This window comes from Nerophis ophidion, linkage group LG23 (assembly GCF_033978795.1).
Source record: "Nerophis ophidion isolate RoL-2023_Sa linkage group LG23, RoL_Noph_v1.0, whole genome shotgun sequence".
NCBI classification, from domain to species: Eukaryota; Metazoa; Chordata; class Actinopteri; order Syngnathiformes; family Syngnathidae; genus Nerophis; species Nerophis ophidion.
The window spans coordinates 24,294,208-24,320,152 of record NC_084633.1 but is presented as its reverse complement, the minus strand read 5'-3'; the positions used below and the strand labels follow the sequence as shown (position 1 = coordinate 24,320,152).

General features: G+C 40.7%; 1 protein-coding gene across 1 annotated transcript in view; it reads right to left on the bottom strand.

Annotated features, from left to right (window-relative positions):
• si:ch211-11k18.4 (uncharacterized) overlaps window positions 1–23,018 on the bottom strand; it is a 36,440-nt gene extending 13,422 nt beyond the window's left edge. Inside the window, exons 1-11 of the mRNA XM_061885310.1 lie at window positions 22,786–23,018; window positions 20,372–20,483; window positions 20,191–20,284; window positions 19,781–19,835; window positions 18,143–18,283; window positions 17,476–17,636; window positions 9,832–9,930; window positions 9,623–9,768; window positions 6,598–6,769; window positions 6,423–6,535; window positions 2,254–2,338 (exon numbers count right to left, since the gene is read on the bottom strand). Coding sequence (XP_061741294.1) covers window positions 2,254–2,338; window positions 6,423–6,535; window positions 6,598–6,769; window positions 9,623–9,768; window positions 9,832–9,930; window positions 17,476–17,636; window positions 18,143–18,283; window positions 19,781–19,835; window positions 20,191–20,284; window positions 20,372–20,483; window positions 22,786–22,903 — 1,296 coding nt within the window. The 5' untranslated portion in view covers window positions 22,904–23,018. The remainder of the gene's footprint in view (window positions 1–2,253; window positions 2,339–6,422; window positions 6,536–6,597; window positions 6,770–9,622; window positions 9,769–9,831; window positions 9,931–17,475; window positions 17,637–18,142; window positions 18,284–19,780; window positions 19,836–20,190; window positions 20,285–20,371; window positions 20,484–22,785) is intronic.
• Window positions 23,019–25,945: the final 2,927 nt, after the last annotated feature.

Below are 25,945 nucleotides of genomic sequence, written 5' to 3'. Positions count from 1 at the left end.
TTGTCAACCAAGACAGCCCCACAGCATCCAGAGCCTTAAGGAACTCCGGGCGGATCTCGTCCACCCCTGGGGCCTTGCCACCGAGGAGCTTTTTAACTACCTCAGCGACCTCAGCCCCAGAAATAGGAGAGTCCACCACAAATTCCCCAGGCACTGCTTCCTCATAGGAAAACGTGTTGGTGGGATTGAGGAGGTCTTCGAAGTATTCCTTCCACCTATCCACAACATCCGCAGTTGAGGTCAGCAGAACACCATCCGCACCATACACGGTGTTGATAGTGCACTGCTTCCCCTTCCTGAGGCGGCGGACGGTGGTCCAGAATCGCTTCGAAGCCGTCCGGAAGTCGTTTTCCATGGCTTCCCCGAACCCCTCCCATGTCCGAGTTTTTGCCTCCGCGACCGCTGAAGCGGCACACCGCTTGGCCTGTCAGTACCTGTCCACTGCCTCCGGAGTCCTATGAGCCAAAAGGACCCGATAGGATTCCTTCTTCAGCTTGACGGCATCCCTCACCGCTGGTGTCCACCAAGGGGTTTTAGGATTGCCGCCCCGACAGGCACCAACTACCTTGCGGCCACAGCTCCGATCTGCCGCCTCGACAATAGAGGTGCGGAACATGGTCCACTCGGACTCAATGTCCAGCACCTCCCTCGTGACATGTTCAAAGTTCTTCCGGAGGTGGGAATTGAAACTTTGTCTGACAGGAGACTCTGCCAGACGTTCCCAGCAGACCCTCACAATGCGTTTGGGCCTCCCAGGTCTGTCCGGCATCCTCCCCCACCATCGGAGCCAACTCACCACCAGGTGGTGATCGGTAGAAAGCTCCGCCCCTCTCTTCACCCGAGTGTCCAAAACATGAGGCCGCAAATCCGATGACACAACTACAAAGTCGATCATGGAACTGCGGCCTAGGGTGTCCTGGTGCCAAGTGCACATATGGACACCCTTATGTTTGAACATGGTGTTTGTTATGGACAAACTGTGACGAGCACAAAAGTCCAATAACAAAACACCACTCGGTTTCAGATCCGGGCGGCCATTCTTCCAAATCACGCCTCTCCAGGTTTCACTGTCGTTGCCAACGTGAGCGTTGAAGTCTCCCAGTAGGACAAGGGAATCACCCGGGGGAGCACTTTCCAGTACTCCCTCGAGTGTTCCCAAAAAGGGTGGGTACTCTGAACTGCTGTTTGGTGCACAAGCACAAACAACAGTCAGGACCCGTCCCCCCACCCGAAGGCGGAGGGAGGCTCCCCTTTCGTCCACCGGGTTTAACTCCAACGTACAGGCTTTGAGCCGGGGGGAAACAAGAATTGCTACCCCAGCCCGTCGCCTCTCACTTCCGGCAACGCCAGAGTGGAAGAGGGTCCAATCCGTCTCGAGAGAAGTGGTTCCAGAGCCCTTGCTGTGCGTCGAAGTGAGTCCGACTATATCCAGCCGGAATTTCTCGACTTCGCGCACTAGCTCAGTCTCTTTCCCCCCCATTGACGTGACGTTCCACGTCCCAAGAGCTAGCTTCTGTAGCCGAGGATCGGACCGCCAAGTGCCCTGCCTTCGGCTGTCGCCCAGCTCACAATGCACCCGACCTCTATGGCCCCTGCTATGGGTGGTGAGCCCATTGGAGGGGTGACCCACGTTGCCTCTTCGGGCTGTGCCCGGCCGGGCCCCATGGGAACAGGCCCGGCCACCAGGCGCTCGCCATCGTGCCCCACCTCCGGGCCTGGCTCCAGAGGGGGCCCCGGTGACCCGCGTCCGGGCGAGGGAAATCTGGGTCCATGATTTTTCTTCTTCATAAAGGTCTTCGAGCTGCTCTTTGTCTGATCCCTCACCTAGAACCTGTTTGCCTTGGGAGACCCTACCAGGGGGCTTTATGCCCCCGGACAACATAGCTCCTAGGATCATTGGGACACGCAAACTCCTCTACCACGATAAGGTTGCAGCTCATACACACACACATATAGTTATACATATATGTATATACATGTACACACACACACACACACACACACACACGCACACACACACACACACACACGCACACACACACACACACACACACTCACACACACTCCCACACACACTCCCACACACACACACATTTCCAACATCATGTATAAATGACACTGGTGATTGTTTCCTTAATTAAAAGTAACTAAATGAGGAGCCTGTGTTTTGAGGGGCTCATTGCAAGGAAGGACTCCCTTCAAAGAGCCATAACCTCTAGATTGAGAGGCATTCATTTATACGTCACACAGTACCTTTTTGCTCTTTGCCACTTCCTGAACAAACTCCAACTTCTCCTGCAGCTGCCTTTTCTGCTTGCCTGACAGAGTTGGTTGGGTCCTATCAAAAAACACATCAAAGTTATCTTGATGAACATATCTTCATTTGGATGGCACTAAATCTCATTGTGCAGGTTTTCCTAATGAAGTGTCCATTCTGACAGCAGGTTTTAATGCAGTTTTTGACAAAAAAAACATTTGAGTCCAATTCGAATCATCTCGTTGGTTTCACTCAACCAAACTACATCACATTTCCGTCATCTAAAATATTGACTGAAATATAAAGAATACAAGGTAAGGCCTCTTTAAACCACCTTTATTTAGACAACCTGTTTAACACCAAAGTAGCATGATATTATGGCCAGGAATCACTTTTTGATCCACACCTCAATGCCAGTAAATATCTTGTTCTATTTTTTGATGCTACCTTTCTGGCAAAGCAGGTGTGTGTGTGTTTGTTGTGAAAGTGTTATGATGTAAGTTGTTCATGAGCAACAAATACACATTTGTCAGGTCAACTTTCATTCATCCATTCGTCTTCTACCACTTGTCGCTATCAGGAACACTGGAACCTTCCATTCCTTAATAAATATCGGCCTCAAATAAATAAATACTGAATTTTTACGACTACAAGGCCCACTTAAAATCCTTAAATTTTCTCAAAAATAGACATTGCGCCTTTCAACCTGGTGCGCCTATGTACCGAATCATTCTGGTTCTGCTTTGTTATTTGGTGCAATGATAAGTGTAACCAGTAGATGGCAGTTACACATAAAAAATGTGTGGACTGCAAATTGACGCCTGTTCAATAAATGAAAGGTATGGGTTAGCATTAGCAAGCAACATTAAAACTTTGATATTTCATTGAGAATATAGTAGACCATTACACACGGCGCTCCAAAATCTGTCAAAATGTTTTAGTATGACTTTGGTAAGCTATAAAGCTGCACCACTTCATGGATTGTTGGGAAATTGCGGCTACCACAGTCAGATGTACTGTGCTTCAACATACGGTTAGTTATATTGTTAAATTTGAGGATTTTTGTGATTCCTGATGGTTTGGGAGGGCACCAAAGTTGTGTGTGCACTTGTTTTGGCTTGTTAAGAGAAAGTTGTTATGTTTGTTTGATATACAGTACTTTATGTTGTGTACAAACCCCATTTCCATATGAGTTGGGAAATTGTGTTAGATGTAAATATAAACGGAATACAATGATTTGCAAATCCTTTTCAACCCATATTCAGTTGAATATGCTACAAAAACAAGATATTTGATGTTCAAACTCAAACTTTATTTTTTTTGCAAATAATAATTAAATTAGAATTTCATGGCTGCAACACGTGCCAAAGTAGTTGGGAAACGGCAAGTTCACCACTGTGTTACATCACCTTTTCTTTTAACAACGATGTGTTAGTTACCCATTCCTTGGGCACTAATACACCCCCATACCATCACAGATGCAGGCTTATGAACTTTGCGCCTATAATAATCCGGATGGTTATTTTTCTCTTTGTTCCGGAAGACACCACATCCACAGTTTCCAAATATAGTTTGAAATGTGGACACTTCAGACCAAAGAAAACTTTTCCACTTTACATCAGTCCATCTTAGATGAGTTCGGGCCCAGCGAAGCCAGCAGCGTTTCTTGGTGTTGTTGATAAATGGGTTTTGCTTTGCATAGTAGAGTTTTAACTTGCTCTTACAGATGTAGCAACCAACTGTAGTTACTGACAGTGGTTTTATGAAGTGTTCCTGAGCCCATGTGGTGATATCCTTTATACACTGCTGTCGGTTTTTGATGCAGTACCGCCTGAGGGATCAAAAATCCATAATATCATCGCTTACGTGCAGGGATTTCTCCAGATTCTCTGAACCTTTTGATGATTTTATGGACCGTAGATGGTAAAATCCATAAATTCTTTGCAATAGCTCGTTGAGAAATGTTGTTCTAAAACTGTTTTGACAATTTGCTTACAAATTGGTGACCCTCACCCCGTCCTTGTTTGTGAATTACTTAGCATTTCATGGAAACTGCTTTTATCATGGCACCCACCTGTTCCCAGTTAGCCTGCACACCTGTGGGATGTTCCAAATAAATGTTTGATGAGCATTTCTCAACTTTATCAGTAGTTATTGTCATATTTCCCAACTTCTTTGTCACGTGTTGCTGGCATCAAATTCTAAAGTTAATGATTATTTGCAAAAAAAAAAAAAAATGTTATCAGTTTGATCATCTAATATGTTGTCTTCAGAGGTGGGTAGAGTAGCCAAAAACTGTACTCAAGTAAGAGTACTGTTACTTTAGAGATTTATTACTCAAGTAAAAGTAAGGAGTAGTCACCCAGACATTTACTTGAGTAAAAGTAAAAAGTATGTTGTGAAAAAACTACTCAAGTACTGAGTAACTGATGAGTAACCTCATTACGGCAACAAATAATGCACAAAAACATAAAAATGGCAATAGGCAAATTCAGAGCCAGGAATATCTCTTAAGCAACTAAAACAATAATATATATTAAATAATAATACATTAAAATAAAAAAATGCAAATTGAGCCACAATAACTTAACAGCACCATAGGCTCAGTAGGCATTCATTGATTGATTGATTGAAACTTGTATTAGTAGATTGCACAGTACAGTACATATTCCGTACAATTGACCACTAAATGGGAACACCCCAATTAGTTTTTCAACGTCAATTAATTATTTTATAAATGACCAAGTGGAGGTGATCTACCTCATATATACACACACACGAATCATATACATACACACACATATCATATATATTAATATGTCCAGGGTGTACACCGCCTTCCGCCCGATTGTAGCTGAGATAGGCGCCAGCGCCCCCCGCAACCCCAAAGGGAATAAGCGGTAGAAAATGGATGGATATATATACATATATATATATATATATATATATATATATATATATATACATATACAGTATATCATTTATATGTATTTATTTTGCCGTTTTTGTTCACATGTTGAAGGTGTTTTAATGAATATACATGCATGGTTAACACAGATTCCTATCTTTCATGAAGACAAGAATATAAGTTGGTGTATTACCTGATTCTGATGACTTTCATTGATTGGAATCAGATGTCCACGTTTTCAAATGGAGGAGAAAAAAAGTTCTTCCTTTCTGTCTAATACCACATGAAAGTCGTTGGTTTTTGGCATCTTATTTGTCCAGCTTCTATATTCGTTTTTATACACTTTACAATAAATACATTGGCGGCAAACTCCGTAGTTTGCTAGCTTGTTTGCGCTGGCTTTCGGAGACTCTTATTTTGTTAGCGCAGGCGCGATGGAGCGGCACTTTTATTGTGAAGACAGGAGCTGTGCGATCAGCCTTTAGGCTTTTGACGGGAAGTACGGTTGAAATAAAAAGTGTCTTTTTTCCTTTACACTTTTGATTGATTGATTGAAACTTGTATTAGTAGATTGCACAGTACAGTACATATTTCGAACAATTGACCACTAAATGGTAACACCCCAATAAGTTTTTAAGTCGGATTCGACGTGTGACGGTCACGTGACCGCCTGGCTCTGTTTGATTGGTCCAACGTCACCAGTGACTACATGTGATTGGTAAAACGCAGGCATGCGTAGTTCCTACTTTGAAAAACCAAAACAAACATTAATAGATCGATAAAAAAAAAAAGAAGCGAGTAGCGAGCTGAATGTACATGAATGGAACGGAGTAAAAGTAGCGTTTCTTCTCTATAAATATACTCAAGTAAAAGTAAAAGTATGTTACATAAAAACTACTCTTAGAAGTACAATTTATCCCAAAAGTTACTCAAGTAGATGTAACGGAGTAAATGTAGCGCGTTACTACCCATCTCTGGTTGTCTTTGTAGCATATTCAATTGAATATGGGTTAAAAATTATTTGCAAATCATCATATTCCGTTTATATTTACATCTAACACAATTTCCCAACTCATATGGAAACAGGGTTTGTATAAAGTGTACAAACCTTCAGTAAAATATGGACTTTGTTGAGGTTGGAGTTCATTATTCATACTTACATGATTTCTTATGGAATAATTGGCTCCAATATATAAACTTTTTGATTCGCAAAGGCCGATGAAGAAGCAATTATGGACTGTCGTATATTTCTGGTACCTGAAGGAGAAGCGTGCAATGAGGAGCAAGATGAAGGAAGCAAAGACCATCCCGCCACAGCCGTAAAGTTGCTGCTCTCCAGACATAGACTCAAAGATCCGCACCACAGGAACCTGGAAATGACAAGTGAGACAACATTTCCATTTGGAGATGGTCCCCTCTGCCAAGTACTAACCAGATAGAGCGATAGCGCCTCAATGCCTTGGCGACCCACAGCCATCTCCAGCACTTCCTGTGACAAAGTGCCCAGCAGCAGTATGGACAGAAGAGCTATCGGGATGCTAAAGCCCAGTAGAGTCAGGAAGCAGCTCTTGCAGCGTGCGCCTCTGTTGGCAACACTGGTCTGCCTGCAAGACACACCAAAGATGACAGGAGAGTTCACACTATTTTACTCAAAATCATTTCATTTTCTCAAAAATAAACAGTGCACCTAATGTTCTGCTTACCGAGCTCCAAGCAATGTTATTTGTTACATGGTATAATGATAAGTGAGACCAGTAGATGGCAGTAACACAGAGATACGTGTGGCCTGCAAGTTGATGCCCATCCATCCATCCATCTTCTTCCGCTTATCCAAGGTTGGGTCGCAGGTGCAGCAGCCTGAGCAGGGAAGCCCAGACTTCCCTCTCCCCAGTCACTTCGTCCAGCTCCTCCCGGGATATCTCGAGGCGTTCATAGGCCAGCCGGGAGACATTCCCCATGGCCTCCAACCGGTCGGACGTGCCCGAAACACCTCCCTAGGGAGACGTTCGGGTGGCATCCTGACCAGATGCCCGAACCATCTCATCTGGCTCCTCTCGATGTGGAGGAACAGCGGCTTTACTTTGAGCTCCTCCCGGATGACAGAGCTTCTCACCCTCTCTAAGGGAGAGCCGGTGGAGGAAGCTCATTTCGGCCGCTTGTACCCTTGATTTAGACCTTTCAGTCATAACCCAAAGCTCATGACCATAAGTGAGATTGGGAATGTAGATCGACTGGTAAATTGAGAGCTTTGCCTTCCGTTCACAACAACAGATCGATACAGCGTCCGCATTACTGAAGACGCTGCACCGATCTGCCTGTCGACCTCACGATCCACTTTTCTCTCACTCGTGAACAAGACTCAAGAGGTACTTGAACTCCTCCACTTGGGGCAATACCCCCCCCCCCAACCCGGAGATGGCATTCCACCCTTTTCCGGGCGAGAACCATGGACTCGGACTTGGAGGTGCTGTTTCTCATCCCAGTCGCTTCACACTCTGCTGCGAACCGATCCAGTGAGAGCTGAAAATCTTGGCTAGATGAAGCCATCAGGACCACATCATCTGCAAAAAGCAGAGACCTAATCCTGCAGCCACCAAACCAGATACCCTCAACGCCCTGACTGCGCCTAGAAATTCTGTCCATATAAGTTATGAACAGAATCGGTGACAAAGGGCACCTTTGGCGGAGTCCAACCCTCAGTGGAAACGGGTCCGACTTCCTGCCAGCAATGGGGACCAAGCTCTGACACTGATCATACAGGGAGCGGGCCGCCACAATCAGACAGTCCATTACCCCATACTCTCTGAGCATTCCCCACAGGACTTCCCGGGGTACACAGTCAAATGCCTTCTCCAAGTCCACAAAGCACATGTAGACTGGTTGGGCAAACTACCATGCACCCTCAAGGACCATGTCGAGAGTATAGAGCTAGTCCACAGTTCCACAACTAGGACGAAAACCACACTGTTCCTCCTGAATCCGAGGTTTGTCTATCCGGCGTAGCCTCCTCTCCATTACACCTGAATAGACCTTGCCGGGAAGGCTGAGGAGTGTGATCCCACGATAGTTGGAACACACCCTCCGGTTACCCTTCTTAAAGAGAGGAACCACCACCCCGGTCTGCTAATCCAGAGGTACCGCCCCCGATGTCCACGCAATGCTGCAGAGTTTTGTCAACCAAGACAGCGCCACAGCATTCAGAGCCTTAAGGAACTCCGGGCGGATCTCATCATGCCACTGAAGAGCTTTTTAACTACCTCGGTGACCTCAGCCCCAGAAATAGGAGAGCCCACCACAGATTCCCCAGAAACTGCGTCCTCATAGGAAGACGTGTTGGTAGGATTGAGAAGGTCTTCCAAGTATTCCCTCCAGCGATCCTCAACATCCGCAGTCGAGGTCAGCAGAACACCATCCCCACCATACACGGTGTTGACAGTGTGTTGCTTCTCCTTCCTAAGGTAGCGGATGGTGGTCCAGAATTGCTTTGAAGCAGCCTGCAAGGCGTTTTCCATGGCTTCCCCGAACTCCTCCCATGTCTGAGTTTTTGCCTCCGCGACCGCTGAAGCCACACACCGCTTGGCCTGTCAGTACCAACAGGTTGATGCCTGTTTAATAAAAATTGCTAGCCAGTACCTGTAAGCAGGCAAGACCAAAACTTTGATGTTTCATTGAGAATATAGAACATTACACACGGTGCTCAAAAATCTGTCAAATGTTTTAGTGTGACATTGATAAGCTATGAAGCTGCACTGCTTCATGGACTGTCTGAGCATTACGGCTACCGTCTTCAGATGTTCTACATACGGTATTATTATGGTGTGTGTATAAGGACCCAATATGGCACCTATTAGGAGACATTATCTGGTGTTTTGTTTCAACCTATTATGCAAAACTAACTTTTTGTTACCTTCTGGTACCTGATGATTTGTATTTGGGATTTGCATAAGTCCCCGAAAATTTGCGCATGTCTGCCATTGTAGTCCATCTCCTTCTTTTTCTCTATCCTTCTTGTTGTAGGGCATTCATCCTCCACTGTTGCCATTTCAAATATAAATACATTTCTAACTTATTTCAGTCACTAGACTCGCTATGGAAGTGCTACAAACTACCGGGAAGATAACAGGCAGAAGACGCTGTCGAAGTGGAGGCACAAAAATAAAAGCGCCCACTAAACGAAACATCCTGAAGAAGTGATCAGAGAGCGGCCTGAAGATGGTGTAAAACATCATCAATGCAACATTTTGACCAAAAAAACATCATGACATGTTATGTCGACCACAAATAAATGTTTACATGTAGAAAACAAAAACTATATGACCCCTTTAGCGCGCCTTATAATCAAGTGCACATTCTGTGAGAAAATGGACCCGAATAGACTCGCTCATCAGCACGCCTAATGGTGGGATAAATAGATGACATGGAAAATATAAGATTTGTTCCAATTTGTGTGTGCTTACCTGTCATTGGCCAGTTTATCAGTGATGGCTTCACTGATGACCTCACAGTCCTTCTCCAGGGAGTTGAGTGTATTCTGGACGGTCTGGTTGATGGTTTTCTCAACTGTGCGGCACACTTCCTCAATTTGGTTGACGCAGCGGCTCGGCTAAAATCCAAAAAGGCGCACAAATCATGAAGCGGTAGTTGAGAAATCAGAAAAGTGGTGTACCTTGTTGGGATTAGGAACATAGATGGTGGGCATGTCAAAGCCACATTTGTTGAGTCCTGGTCGCTTGCAGAGCTCCTGGACAATCTGCATCATGACTCGCTGTCAAAAAGAATAACAGCACAATCATCATTTGACCATGCCTTTTCAATGTTGAATCCATTCACGTAGAACCAAATTCAGTATACTGTATATCAATATTTTGATATAGGGTTGTGCAATATAGACTATATGAATGATCTACATTTAACTGACAAACATTTTAAGACTATCCTTATATCGTGATCATGAATGATGATAAATCTCACATTCTAGCTAGGGGCTAACATCCCTCCTCAGTCCAAAGCCACTTCTAAGTCAGCAATCCTTTTCTCCATGGCCGCATATAAATTGTTTCAGTATCATTATCACTGGAGGAAAAGGAATAGCTAAACATGCTACACTACACACCGTAGGAGGTTATGCTAAGAGCTAACCACAAGCTAGAGCTCTTGAATATAAAGAAAGATGGGTGGTTCGATACAAAATAACAGCAATAGCCATGTGTACACCGACAAAATGTATTTAATCTATCAATCAAAGTGTACTTATATAGCCCTTAATCACACATGTCTCAAATGGCTGCACAAGCCACAACGACATCCTTGGCTCAGATCCCACATCAGGGCAAGAGAAAATGCTTTTTATATTTTAACATAAGTGCAGATAGAAACATGTACAACCTTAACTGGAGACTAAGTTTCATAGTATACTAAACTGCTGAAACACATATCCAGGGTTTCCCCTTAATGTAATTGAATTTTTAGAACCACCACACCTTGAAAATTGGAGATTTTTTTTATACTAGAAAATAAATTGAAGTAATATTTTTTTAAATTTTATTACTAATCTTATAATACTCAAGCAGCACAATTCCCGCAGGTTTTACCTCCCGTGCAAACACTTTCGTCTCATGAATCCGCTCTTCCCCGGACACACAACGAAACTTCCTCATTCTCTGCCAATCACCTTTCAGGCAATGACGGTGTGTTTGTCAACATGGGAAAAACCGGCATCAAATACTAACCACACAAACATAAAACATTAACATTAGCTATTCGTTACAGTATGAATTTATATATATGACCAACTATTTGTGCAGTATTGACAATCGATTTACCAAAAACTGGACCACTGGAAAAAGACTTTGATTACCGAAAATCGTGCTACTGAAACCGGATGTAAACATAACGCACGCCATTGTCTGGAGTGTTTTTCTGCAATGTGGACGTAACCAGATATACCCGCGGACAGCCATCTACAAAATCTGCAAATATTAAGGACGACAGTGGCGACTTTTAAGAAGAGAAAGTCCAACTGGAGCAGCAGCACCGAGCAAATGTGACGCCAGGATTGCTGCAGCCTGTTTGTCTGGGACATGGGACAGAAGTAGTCTCCAAACACGACTACATTTTATAATAACGCCACAAGAAGTGTAAACACTTGAAAAAATCTCAAAAATGTACCGTGTACAAAAAGCAGCAGCAATTGAAAATATGGCAAAACAATAAATAAATATATTGTTAATACTAATCAATAAAAACATTTACTTTTAAATATATGTATACATTTTTGGAGCTTTTTTTGAAAGAAAATCTTATATCAAATTATGCAAATTACTTGTTGACATTATGTGACAACCACAGGTATCCTGGCAGTTTAGGGGAAACCCCAAACTGCCCTTAACCCTATAAAAAAATGTAATACTGGTAAAAATACTATGCCACATGTACATGCACTGTAATTATTGTCCTTTTTTATTGCTACTATAGTAGTTAAAAATATATCATGTTGTGCTTGTAGACTTTGTGTCTGGCCTTGCCTTGTCTGCATGGGACAGTGATGATCTATCGCGATGATCTCTCTCGAGAAGTGGAAAGTCTCACTGGTGTCTTCTACTGCCTTCTGATCCTTTGAATGCACAGTTACTCCCACAATCATTGCTGCTGTATACCGACCACTTTATTTTACCACCATTTTATTAGTGATTTTTCGGCTTTTCTCGCTCATGTTTCCTCACTTTCCCCTAATATTGTACTGCTGGGGGATTTTAATTTTCACATGGACACCACTAACAATACAATCGGTAGTGATTTTTCATCCTGTCTTCGAAGCTTTGGTCTGCAGCAGTACATCAACTTCCCTACCCACGGTAAAGGACACACACTTGATTTGGTTTGTTGTTCAGGTGTAAATGTTGTTAATGCCACTTTCAATTCACTGCTAGTATATTTCACTCTCAAATTATGTTTTTCTATTATTTCTATTATTATCTTTCCCTGCAATATCTGTTTTCACAAAATCAAGGACATCAACTCTGACACTCTTTCCACAGCCATTGACAGCCAAGACGATTTCCTCTCTCGATGAACTGGTCACCTACCACAACAATAATCTTCATCTACTGGATTTGTTGCTTCCAGAGAAAAACAAAAATGCATCTTTCACCAAGTCTGCACCCTGGTTTACTCCCACACTTTGCAAATCAAAAACAAAGAAATGCCAACACTATGAAATATTCCAATCTGGTTTCTGCCCCATGCACAGCACGTGTAAAAATTACAAACACTCTCCTCCTGACAGTTGATTCTGTTCTTCTCACTATTCTCATCGTTTTAGATCTCACTGCAGCCTTTAATACAATTTCACTCACAAACACACCCCATTCACTGGTTTAGATCAGATCTCTCCCACCGCACTCAGTTTGTTCATCTCCGTTTATTCAAATCCACTCCATCTCCCGTTTCCTCTGGTGTGCCCCAGGGCTTTATTGTTGGTCCCCGGCTTTTTTCATCTACATTCTTCCACTTGGCAATATTTTCCGTAAATTCATTCCACTGTTGTGCGGATGACACCCAGCTCTACGTCTCAACCAAACCAACTGCTTCTCTTCCTCCTCTCTCTCTTACAGACTGCCTCAGTGAACTCAAACTCAAATACATCCAATTTCCTCCAACTCAATAGTAATACAACTGAAATCTTACCTGTAGGTACAAATTCCATTCTAGCCAAAACACACAGCTTGTCCGTTACTCTCGGCAATTCCTCTTTCTCACCCTTCTCCCAAGTTAAAAGTCTGGGTGTCATCCTCAACAGCACACTCTCTTTTCAAGCTCACATAAACAACATTACCAGGGCTGCTTACTTGAAACTACGCAACATTAATCGACTTAGCCCATCCCTAACCTCACATACTGCTGCCATACAGTACTAGTCCATAGCCTTGTCACCTCTTGCCTGGACTACTGCAACTCACTCCTGTTTGGTCTCCCTCACAAGTCACTTCAAAAACTTCAGCTTCTCGAGAATTCTGCAGCCCGGATAATCACCAGAACCCCTTCAATCCAGCACATCACCCTGCCAAAACTCCATTGGCTACCCATCAAACACTGTATCCAATATAAAATAATTCTCCTCACTTTCAAAGATATCCATAACCTTTCTCAATCATATCTCTCTGACCTGCTCAATGTCGTCACACCCTCACGTTCCCTGAGATCATCTTCATCCATTTATCTTACTGTCCCCGTACATAAACTGTCCACCAAGGGTGCCCAAGCTTTCAGCCGCTCAGCCCCTCATCTTTGGAAGTAATTACCACCAGACCTTCATAACATAGACTTTATATCCCTCTTTAAATCAACACTCAAAACACACCTATTCCTGACTGCTATTCACTGTGAATCTTATTGATCTTTGTTGTTGTTTTTGTCCGATTGATTTTATTGTTTTGATTTTGTACGGTGTCCTTGAGTGCCCAAAAAGGTGCATTGTAAGTAAAATGTATCATCATTATTGTTATTATTATTAAAAGGTTCAGAGAATCTGTAGAAATCACTGGCATTGATATTACGGACCTTCAATCCCTAAGGTGGTACTGCATCAAAGAGCGACATCAATGTGTAAAAGATATCACCTCATGGGCTCAAGAACAATTCAGAAAACCACTGTCAGTAAATACAGTTTGTTGTTACATCTGTAAGTGCAAGTTAAAACTTTACTAAGCAAAGCGAAAGCCATTTTCAATCACCCGGAAATGCTGCCGGATTTAGTTGGCCCACGTTCATCAATGATGGACTGATGCAAAGTGGAAAATCGTTTTGGAAACTGTGGACATAGTGTCAAAAATGAAGAGAACCATTCGGATTGGTATTGGTGTAAAGTTCAAAAGCCAGCATCTGTGATGGGATGGGAGTGTATTAGTGCCCAAGGCATGGGTAACTTACACAACATACGTGAAGGCACCGTTTTTGCTGAAATGTACATACAGGGTTTAGAGCAACATATGTTGCCACACTGCTTACTTCAGCAAGACAATGCCAAGCCATGTGTTACAACAGCGTGGCTTCATAGTAAAAGTTTGCGGGTACTAGACTGGCTTACCTGTAGTCCAGACCTGTCTCCCATTGAAAACGTGTAGCGCAATATGAAGCCTAAAATACCACATGGGAGACTCCGCTACCACATCGGAGACTCCGGACTGTTGAACAATTTAAGCTGTACATAGAGCAAGATTTGGGAAGAATTCCATCTGAAAAGTTTCAAAAATTGGTCTCCTCAGTTCCCAAACATTTACTGAGTGTTGATAAAAGGAAAGGCCATGTAACACAGTGGTAAAATTGCCCCTTTGACAACTTTTTTTTTACAACGTGTTGCTGCCATTAAATTCTAAGTTAATGATTATTTGCAAAAAAAAAATACGTTTCTCAGTTCGTATATTAAATATCTTGTATTTGCAGTCTATTCAATTGAATATACGTAAGTTGAAAAGGATTTGCAAATCATTGTATTCTGCTTTTATTTACGGATTACACACCGTGCCAACTTCACTGGTTTTGGGTTTTGCAAGACTATTTTGATAGTAGGCTAATATAACTAAAATAGACACTTACTCATGTATAGTTTTCATTATAACACTTATATAAGATTATTTAAGTGATGTTGATAGTATGCTAATACAACTAATATAGACAATCATGTGCTGTCTTCATTATAACACTTATATAATATTATATGTCATTTTGATAGTAAGCTAATACAGACACTTTGAATCATGTGTTGTCTGTATTAAAACACAGTACAGGCAAAAAGTTTGGACACACCTTCTCATTCACTGAGTTGTCTTTATTATCATGACTAATTACAAGTACGAATGAACACATGTGGAGTTATGTTTCTTCAAAATAACCACCCTATGCTCCAATTACTACTTTGACTTCTTAGCATTTTCTTGATGAGCTTTAAGAGGTAGTCACCTGCAATGGTTTTCCAACAGTCTTGAAGAAGTGGCATGCTCACCGAGAGAATGCAAATAGTGTGCAAATAAGTAATTAGAGCAAAGGGTGGCTATTTTGAAGAAACTAGAATATAAAACATGTTTTTAGTTATTTCAACATTTTTGTTAAGTACATAACTCCACATGTGTTGTGATGCCTTCAGTGACAATCTACAATAAAAAGAGTCATAAAAATTAAGAAAACACATTGAATGAGGAGAAGGGGTATCCAAACCTTTGGCCTGTACTGTATATAAGAATTTTAAAACAATTTTAATAGTAGGCTAATATAGACACTTACATCATGTGTTGGCTTCAATATAACGCTTATATAAGACTTTCAAAAATAATTTTGATAGTAGGCTAGGATAGCTGATATAGACACATCATGTTTTGTCTTCATTATAAAATGTATACAAGACTTTTAAAGTCATTTTGACAGTAGGCTAATATAACTAATATACACGTAAATCATGTGTTGGCTTCATTATAACACTACATAAATACTTTTAAAATAATTTTGATAGTAGGCTAATAATGCTAATATGGACACATCATGTGTTGTCTTCATTGTAACACTTATATAAGACTTTTAAAGTCATTTTGATAGTAGGCTAATATGGACACATCGTGAGTTGTCTTCATTATAACACTTATATGGACTTTTAAAGTAATTTTGATAGTAGGATAATATAGCTAATATAAACATTTACATCATGTATTACCTTAATTACAAGACTTAATTTTCGTGGCTCCAGAAAGATTTGTTTAGTGTATTTTGGTCCAATATGGCTCTTTTAGCAATTTAGGTTGCCGACCACGGCTTCAAGTAATGTTGCAATGTTCCATGCCAACAGAGCAAGTATGCCTGATAGAAAACACTAACGTACTGATTAGCTTTAGTGATTTTACATGGCGCTTACAACACTTCCGAATGTGTTAATAAAAACTACAACTAAAATACAAGTTACAATTAAACAGCTGGTGTCTAGTTAGTACAATACTTACAGTAGAAACACTTTGTAGGGTGCAACAAAATACTAGATTCAGCTTAATGGCAAAGAATACTCCCGGACTAGGCAACACATCGTAGCCTATATGCTACTGTCATATAATGTCTCGGAATTGCAACTGCATACCAAGTCTACTATATAATACTTGCAAATATTACAAGTGGAAAGCACAGTTATTAACTGGCTGTAAAATATTAAACTGTATTATCAAACCAAATAACATTAATGAACAGGATTTTAATGTACCGGTATCTACTTGTAATGAAATGTGAAAGGACACATACTGTCCACGCTCTTGGTTGTATTCATCTGACATCACATCTGCTCATTAAATATGCCAGACAACGTTATATTTTCAGAAAAACGGGTAAAACAATCTTCCTAGTAACTGTGCGAGCAACACTATAGAGAGCCCACTGACCAACTGCATCTCTGTCTGGACTGGAGCCTGCAGTGCCTCAGACTGGAAGTTTGCAGAGAGTGGTGAGGACGGGGGAAAAGATCATCAGGACTCCTCTTCCTCCTATCCAGGAAATAGCAGAAAGCCGCTGCCTGACCTGGGCTCATCAAATCTGTAAAGACTCCTCCTATCCCCATTAAGGACTGTTTTCACTATCAGACTCTAGAAAGAGGTTCAGCAGTCTCTGTAGGAGAACCTCCAGATCCTGTAACAGCTTCTTCTCTCAGGCCGTAAGACTCTCGAACGCATTAAAATAATCCTTTCAATTCCCCCCAAAAATGGATTAACTCGCTGGAATATACGTGGATGCATATGCAAACGTGGAATACATTTTTCTGTACAGTAATCCATTTATTTACATCTGCACCTTATTGCTCTTTTATCCTGCACTACAACAAGCTAATGCAACAAAATTTTGTTCTTGTCTGTACTGTAAAGTTCAAATTTGAATGACAATAAAAGGAAATCAAAGTCTACAACAACAAAAACAACAAACATGGCAGTAGACGCAAAGTTAAATCATAAAAGGCAACCACGTGGAGAGAGTCTTGATAGCAACGTCCTTGACCGAGACACACACAAACAAGTTGTAGACCTCCATGCTTTTCATCTGTTTTATCCTTTAGAATGATGTCTGCAGCATAGCAGTTCTACATGTTAGGGACCACCACTTTCAGATAATCAGTGAAATCACCTGACGTATATCTGCTTTTAGTGGCAAGATCTCGGCCCCTGGCCTACTGGGATAGTTGGTCCTCTTTTGCTGCACAGTAGCCATATTGGTTTGGTGGCCCACCACTTGAAAAGTCAGGTGACTGAATACAACCTCTTCTTACCTATGGACAATTTATTGCACCCACCTGTCGGTCAGACTCGCCCCCAGCTTCATCAGCCTTGCTCAGGTAAAACCGCAGTCGGTCCCCGTGTTTGTCATTCAGGGCTTCCACAATGTTGAGGGTACGTTTGCACAGAGCCTGACCCATCGGGTCAAAGAAGACTAGAATCAGGTCACAGAGGTCACCTACGGACGAGAGTGTGAAGTGAGAAAATTATACTCCACAATACCTACCGTACTAAAGTTTCTCACAACAATTTTAGCCGAAGTAACAGTCCTTCTATGATTTATGTTGTATTGCTGCTCTTTGCTGCATGGGTCTTTTCTGTGTAGACCCCTGCTAAATTTCTCACGCCCTGTAAAGGGACAAGGAGTGTTGTGATGCCAAAGATCACTAATGTATATTCTAATTGTCTTTTGGTCAAAAGGTTACGCTGAATCAAAACATTCCTGTTGTCTGGATTTTATTCATCTTCCTCCCCCCAGCAAAACCCAGCCAACCTCTCCTCTCTATTCTCGCATTCCTAAGGCAGATATAAAGTCCCGAAAGTTTTCTCTCTCTCTCGCCTCCTTCTGTTAGCAGCATAGTCTTGCACCTCTGTAAACTGATGTTATTTAAGATCTCAAATACTTAAAAGACCGTAGCTTCCAAAAGATCCTTAACATTGGAAATGGGTGCTGCCTTTACCCACCTAGCCACAGGATGACGTCATCCACATCAAAGGGATACTTCATATCGCCATCCACCAATCCCGGCGAATCCACAAAGGTCACCAGGCTGAAACGTTTCTGTCGTGATGTGCAGATCTCTGTGCTCAGGTACTCCGATACACCTGGAAACCATTCATGTGGGACTATGATCATTACATAAAAAGACATTTACCGGTCACAGCGTTAGAAACAGTTGCTGTCTCTAATGAGTTCTTCATTCTGAACATGGTAAACCTTTCTCATGTAGTTGTAATCAATATTAGCATCAATAATATTGATAGGAAATACCCTCTAATCAGCTTGTGAAGGTGGTGGTCCATTAACGTGTTGATACTTCTTCCTATGCAGGAATATGGATGGTACAGTTCACATTTGAACTGATACTGTACCAATTCCTGTTACCTGGGAATTGATACCGCTGCTCAAAAGGTACCAATTTTCTGTAATTTTGTGTGTGCTAATAAATAATGTTTTTGATGATAAAATCCATTTTTTATTACAACAAAAAATGATCTGATGATTATAACTGTTGTCCAGTTGTTGTATCCTGTTTTATTGTCGTTTACAAGTATGACATTAAGTTGCAAGTCCAAGACATTAGGTGGCAGTGGTGTATGATTTGTACTGTGGTTTTTGTAGCCCCCTACAAAGTGTTAATACTGTAAATATTATCACGCACCAGCTGTTTGTTTCCAACGTGTATCTTAATTGTAATTTTTAATTTCTGTAAATATTATCACGCACCAGCTGTTTGGTTCTAACGTGTATCTTAAATGTAATTTTCAATAAGACATTTGGAGGTGTTTAAATCGCCATCTAACATCACTAATGCTATCAGTAGCATGTCAATAGCAAAGCCAATGTATACTAGCATCAAGCTAGCACACTTTTAAAAAGTGGAGCCTTACTTGACTTACATCGGTGCATTTTGAGTCCATTTCTTTATTAGCATTGAAGAAGGCAACATGACCTAGAGGTAGTTAGGCTCAGTCCACTCTCAGTGCCGCTGGAGTGATCACCAAGTGACTCAGTATGAAGAGCCAGCCAGCTGAGTCAGCAACTGGGCCTGATGTAATGCACAACTTAAGTACCGAATATCCATCAATCCATCCATCCATTTTCTACCGCTTATTCCCTTTGGGGTCGCTGGTGCCTATCTCAGCTACAATCGGGCGGAAGGCGGGGTACACCCTGGACAAGTCGCCACCTCATCGCAGGGCCAACACAGATATACAGACAACATTCACACTCACATTCACACACTAGGGCCTATTTAGTGTCGCCAATCAACCTATCCCCAGGTGCATGTCTTTGGAGGTGGGAGGAAGCCGGAGTACCCGGAGGGAACTCAGGCATTCACGGGGAGAACATGCAAACTCCACACAGAAAGATCCTGAGCCTGGGATTGAACCCAGGACTACTCCGGACCTTCGTATTGTGAGGCAGACGCACTAACCCCTCTTCCACCGTGAAGCAGTACCGAAAATGGCACCGTTGAAATGTACTCGAACCGATGCTAAGTAGGATCGGCGGTATTTATTCAGAGCCAAAAAAGAACACGGTTTCCATACCCATTAAACATTTCTGATAATATGGGAAGAAGATCCAGGAAATCTCACCTTTGAACTCTTGCAGTGGCTTGAAATGTGGATATAAATGAAGGGTAGCATTTCCCTTGCAAAAGACAAACAGGAAGTAGTATGTAAATATGCAGTACTGTATATACAAGGCATAACCCAATACAACTTGTTCACTCCCCATCCCGATATGGGAACATTGCATATAGGCCTATTCGATATTGAAAAAATCATAGCACATACTCGTATTAGTTAGTAGTTTGTAAAATACTTTGGTAAAATAGAAGAAATCATGTACTTAGAAAGATATTTAGAAGGGAAATGTTGCACAAGTAGGACTGATGGAGATTTGTACCACAGCGTTGATGTGGTATCGCTCTGATACAGTTGTAGAAATGACAACTCTTTTGTTCATTTGGAGTCGCTATGAAAAAGTCAAGTGTGTGACTTACAGTAAGAGATTCTCTCTTGCGCCCGCTTGTGACAAAACTGAACCCCTGGGTCTCAATAGCTACTCCAGTGCGTTGGATGTGCTCCTCAACATACCTAACGGACCAGGAAGAAGACATCTTGTTGACTGCGCTGCAGAATAATGATCTCATACACAGATTGGGAGCAGTATTTAGTGTTTACCAGTTGATGAAGGAGCTTTTCCCAGCAGAGTGGTTTCCTATCAGCATCACAGTGATCTTCTTCCTGGGGGCCAGCAGCTTTACTCCCACAGACTCCGCCACCGCCATCAAGCCTGCAAACAAGCAGAAGCATAGCGTGTTCAAACAGGGTGTGAGAAGAGGAAACCTTGACAATTGGACACGTGCACTCTAAAGTTGTCAACTTCAGTCTACCAAACAAGCGTTAGAAAATTGACGTAGCCAACAAAGAGTCTTGTCAATGGCTCTTTTAACCCTTGGGATTCTCTACATGTTGTGAACGTTAGAGGTCCCAGGACCCCTGCCATTGAAGTCTTAAAAGTAAGTCTTATAGAAATATCTTTTACTTTTCATGCTAAATTCTCTACATCAACTTAAGATCTATTTGATGATATAAACTTGTTTATGTATGACGGCTTTTTCCCAAAATTGTCAATGTGTTTATGGTCATAAAAACACACTATGCAATATTTCCCCCTCAAAAGTCAAATATTTGATGTGAAGTAGTTGGAGCCTTAAATAGGGCAATAATTTGCAACAACATTGATTTTGAGTCATAATTGTTTCAGTATTGATCGTTTTAAATAAAAAACAACATTATAAGACACTTGAAAACCAGAGGCTTCCACCCATAAATGTGGTAAAAGTAAGTCATATATTAGCTTTTTTTATTGTTTTACTTTAAACACTTAAATACGTAGATCAACTTTAGATCTATCAGTAAATATTACGTTTTTGGTAATGTTTTATGTTTTATACCCTTTTTGTTGAAAAAAAAAACTGTAAAGCATGAAAAAAAATTATACAAAATTTTAAAAGTCAAACATTTGATGTGAAGTAGTTGGAGCCTTAAATAGGTCAACATTTCACAACAATATTCATTTTGATTCATAATAATTGTTTGAGCATTGATCGTTTTAAATAAAAAACAACATTATAAGACCCTTGGGGGTCCCACTCATAAGTGTTAAAAGTCATATATACGCTAAAAGCCAATCAGGTAACAGTATTCACTATCAAGTTTGGTTGCGCCGTCTTCCATCCTTCCATTTTCTACTGATTGTCCCTTTTTGGGGTCGCTGGAGCCTATCTCAGCTCTCAGCTGCATTCGGGTGGAAGTCGGGGTACACCATGGACAAGTCACCACTTCATCCCAGGGCCAACACAGATAGACAACACTCACACTCATATTCACATATTGGGGCCAATTTAGTGTTGCCAATAAACTTATCCCCAGGTGCAAGTTTTTGGCGGTGGTAAGTACCTGGAGGGAACCCACGCCACGTTGTTGATTCGATTTGATTATTTGCATGGAGTGAGAAAAGCAAGTAAAAATGAGTGCTGCAGAGAGCAAAGAAATGGTGGATAAAAGAGGAAAACTCATTGTTTTGCATGTTTTCAAGAGGGACCATAGTCAGACCAATGTGGTCTGTAAATGATGCAAGGCAAGAATGCTAATACCACACCACCTGAGCCACGCTCACCCTTTTGAGCACAGCTGTAACTTCCTGCCACTAAATCTGCAGAAAATAGTTCTTCCCAGGTTTCTAATTGTGTACATTTTCACACTTTGCACTGTTTTCTTACACTTTATGAAGCATTTCTTACATATTATTTATTTCTAAAAGCTCATTGGAAAGTGTTCAACGTGAGTAAACTATTTTGTTCAAGTGTTTTCCATGCTTGTGTTGACATCTGCCTTCATAGCTGATTATAATCACACTAAAGCACATTTTAAATATTTCAATATTTTTTCTCCTAATTGTTATTTTCTGTCATAAAAATATCAATATTTATCGATATCGCCTGATATATCAACATATGTTACTGATATTACTTATAACATAATACCTTCTTTGATTGTAAATAATGTGAATAATTCAATGTATATACTCTGTTGATTAACTTGTTTGATGACTGCATTATGCTTATAGTATATATTTGTACCATGAATTGATTAACGTGGAACCCAACTTAAATAAGTTGAAAAACTTATTCGGGTGTTACCATTTAGTGGTCAATTGTGCAGAATATGTACTGTAATGTGCAATCTACTAATAAAAGTTTATATCGGCCAGCCCAGTAATACTTATGTAGATTGTATTTATTTTGATCCTCACCTCATTTTACAACTGCTACCAATGTTTTATTAATTAAAACGTTTTTAAAAATAACGAGGAAGCCATAAAAATGAACGTCACCTGGGGATCATCGCCCAAAAACCCTTTCACTACGGCTATCAAGCTTGGACAAAACAGCCTGAACATGAAGTAACACTTAACATACCCTGACTTAAATACATGATATTAGTTGAGTTATTTAAATAGAAACGAGGTCAAATGTGGAGCAAAAAGTAGTGGTAGCATGATGCTATCTCTATCCCTAAAGCCGACTCACCACTGTCAGGTTCCGTGTACACTTGATGACATTCTCGCAAAATACGCTCGTCGCAGGACACGCCGCCGGATATGGAGTCCGCGTTTGCTGCACTTCTACTTCTGATTTTTCCAGACATCTTTGCTCAGAAATGTTGATCAGGACATCAAAAAAAGAAGGCCGAGTACTTATCTCGTTTGAATAACCCCGGCTTGCTGAGACGCAGGAAAATTACGTACTTCGGCCACGTCGTCCACTTTCTTCTTCTTCTTCTTTTGTTTTTATGGCGGTTGGCAAGCAACCTTCTGGTGTGCATTACCGCCACCTACTGTAATGGAGTGTGGACCGAGGTGGATCCCTACTCTATATTCTTTTACTTAACCCAGTGTTTTTTAAATATGTGTATATTGCTTTATATCCTATGTTTTCTGAATGCAATCCTAATATATCTCCCACTTCTAACCTAATATTTTCTTTTGCTAACTTATTTTCCAGTATTTCTCTTTCTCTATTATATTTCCTACATTGTATTAAGACATGGTCAACATTTTCTATCTGGTGGCAAAAATCACACAGCCCTGTAGTATGTTTGCCTATCAATTTTAGTGAACTATTTAGATATGTATGCCCTAATCTCATTCTAGTCATAATGTCTTCTTCCTTCCTATTTCTACCCCCTCCTCTCATTACACCTACTTTCCTCTGGACTTTGTAAAACTCTCTACCTTTTGTTTCCTTATTCCAATTATCCTGCCACTTTTTATTGTGTTCTATCTTAATTATGCTCTTCACTTCTTCTTTACTGTGCTTAATCTCCATGTTTACTTCTGTTTTAGTGGTTGCTTGTTTTGCGTATCTATCAGCTAACTCATTTCCCTCAACTCCTACATGAGCAGGAACCCAGAGAAATGTTACCACACCTCCCGCTTTATTTATTCTGTAGATTGCCTGAACTATTTCATAAACTATATCTAGTCTTGTTTCTGATGTTATGTTTTTTATGCTCGTCAATGCACTGCTGGAGTCCGAGCACACGACTACTTTCCTAGCTTTGTTTTCCTCTATCCAGTTAACTGCCATATAAATTGCTACCAATTCCCCCGTAAAAACAGATAGTTTATCACTAATTCTTTTATTCAACACTATATTTCTCTGTGGGATAACTGCAGCAGCTCCTACTTTACTATTTATAGTTTTTGATGCATCTGTGTATATCATAATATTATCAAAAAACATTTCCTCAATCCGTTGTTCTATTTGGTAACTATTTAAATGTCTATTCTTCAGTAACTGCATGTCTACCTTTGGGTTTTCATACATCCACGGTGGTATTGCAGGAATTGGTACTGTAGGGCTCACTTTAATATTGTCAATTTGTGTTTTTTTACATATATCTCCTATTATCCACCCAAAACTATTCATTTTTTTCTTCCCTTTTTCTTGGCAATTTATTAGCACTTGACGGGTTGGATGTCCTTGCTTGGATCCTTTTAAGTTTGCCCAATAAACTGCTGAGAGTTGATCTCTCCTCATGTCCAAAGGTTTTTCATTCATTTCTACTTGTAATGCTGCCACTGGAGTAGATTTAGTAGCTCCACAACATAATCTTAACGCCTGCGACTGGATCCGGTCTATTTTCTCAAGTAGAGTTTTTGAAGCAGATCGATAAATAATGCATCCGTAGTCGATAACAGACCGAATTAAAGTGATATATATTGTTTTCAATGTTAACCTATCAGCCCCCCAATCTTTACCCCTCAAAGCCCTCATTATATTTAACACCTTTTTACTTTTCTCCATTATCTTGCTGATGTGGGTTGACCAGTTAATATTTTTATCAAACCATATTCCTAAATATTTAAAAACTTGTACCTCTTCTATGTTTTCTCCATAGAGTTTTATTTGGAGCTTGTTTTGTATTTTCCTCTTCGTAAAATGTATGACTTTTGTCTTTCCAACAGAGAATCTTAAACCCCAAGCCGTCCCCCAGTCTTGAACATTATTTACCGCTTTTTGAATCTTCTTTTCTATATAATTTGTATTTCTACCTCTCTTCCACATCACTCCATCATCAGCAAACAATGCCACCTCCACTAACCCTTCCACTTCACTAAAAACTTCATTTATCATGATGGAAAATAGTACTGGACTTATTATACTCCCTTGTGGGGTCCCATTTTCCACTTTGTATTCTCTACTATATTCATTTTCTATCTTTACTAATAATGTTCTACTTGTTAAAAAGTCTTTTATCCATCTGTACATTCTTCCTCTAATCCCAATCCTATTTAGTTTCATCAGCAACCCCTGTTTCCACAACATATCATACGCTTTCTCTATGTCAAAAAATACCGCAATTATACTTTCTTTATTTATTTGTCCCTTTCTAATTTCCTCTTCCAGCTGCACTGCTGGGTCATTTGTGCTTCTTGCTTTGCGAAAACCACTTTGGTAGTTTTTTATAATTTCTTTTGACTCTAAATAATATATTAATCTTTCATTAATCATTTTTTCCATTACTTTGCCCAAATTTGAGGTCAATGCAATCGGCCTATAATTTCCTGCCTCTTCCGGATCTTTCCCTGGCTTGCATATTGGAATTATTACAGCTGTTTTCCACTCATCTGGTAATTTTCCTTCTTCATATATCCTATTATATAATTTCAAGACCACTTCTTTGCCGATGCTACCTAAATTTTTGATCATTTGATAACTCACCAGGTCTTTCCCTGCCGTCGTATTTTTAACTTTTTTTAAAATTCGAACCATTTCATCCAAAGAAAATGTCATATCCACAGTGTTGATAAAACTATTATCGTTGTCTTCCTTCATTTCCTCAATATTTACACTAATTGTTTCTTCTCTCTTTTGTTTTTCTACATTTTTCAAATTATCATTACTGTGCACTTTAACAAAGGTTTTTGCTAAAAGTTCTGCTTTTTCTTTATTTCCTACCACACTCCGCATTCCATCTTTCATCACATGATTTTTATGTTCTTTTCTGAGCCCTGACATTCTCTTGATCATTCCCCACACTTGGCTTAAAGGAGTAGTTCTATTTAGTGTTTCACAAAAAGTTCTCCAATGGTGTTTTCTTGTTTTTTTAATAACATACCTTACTCTAGCTTGATGCCTTTTATACTGGATCATGTCTTGGAAATTATGTGTTCTTCTCAATATT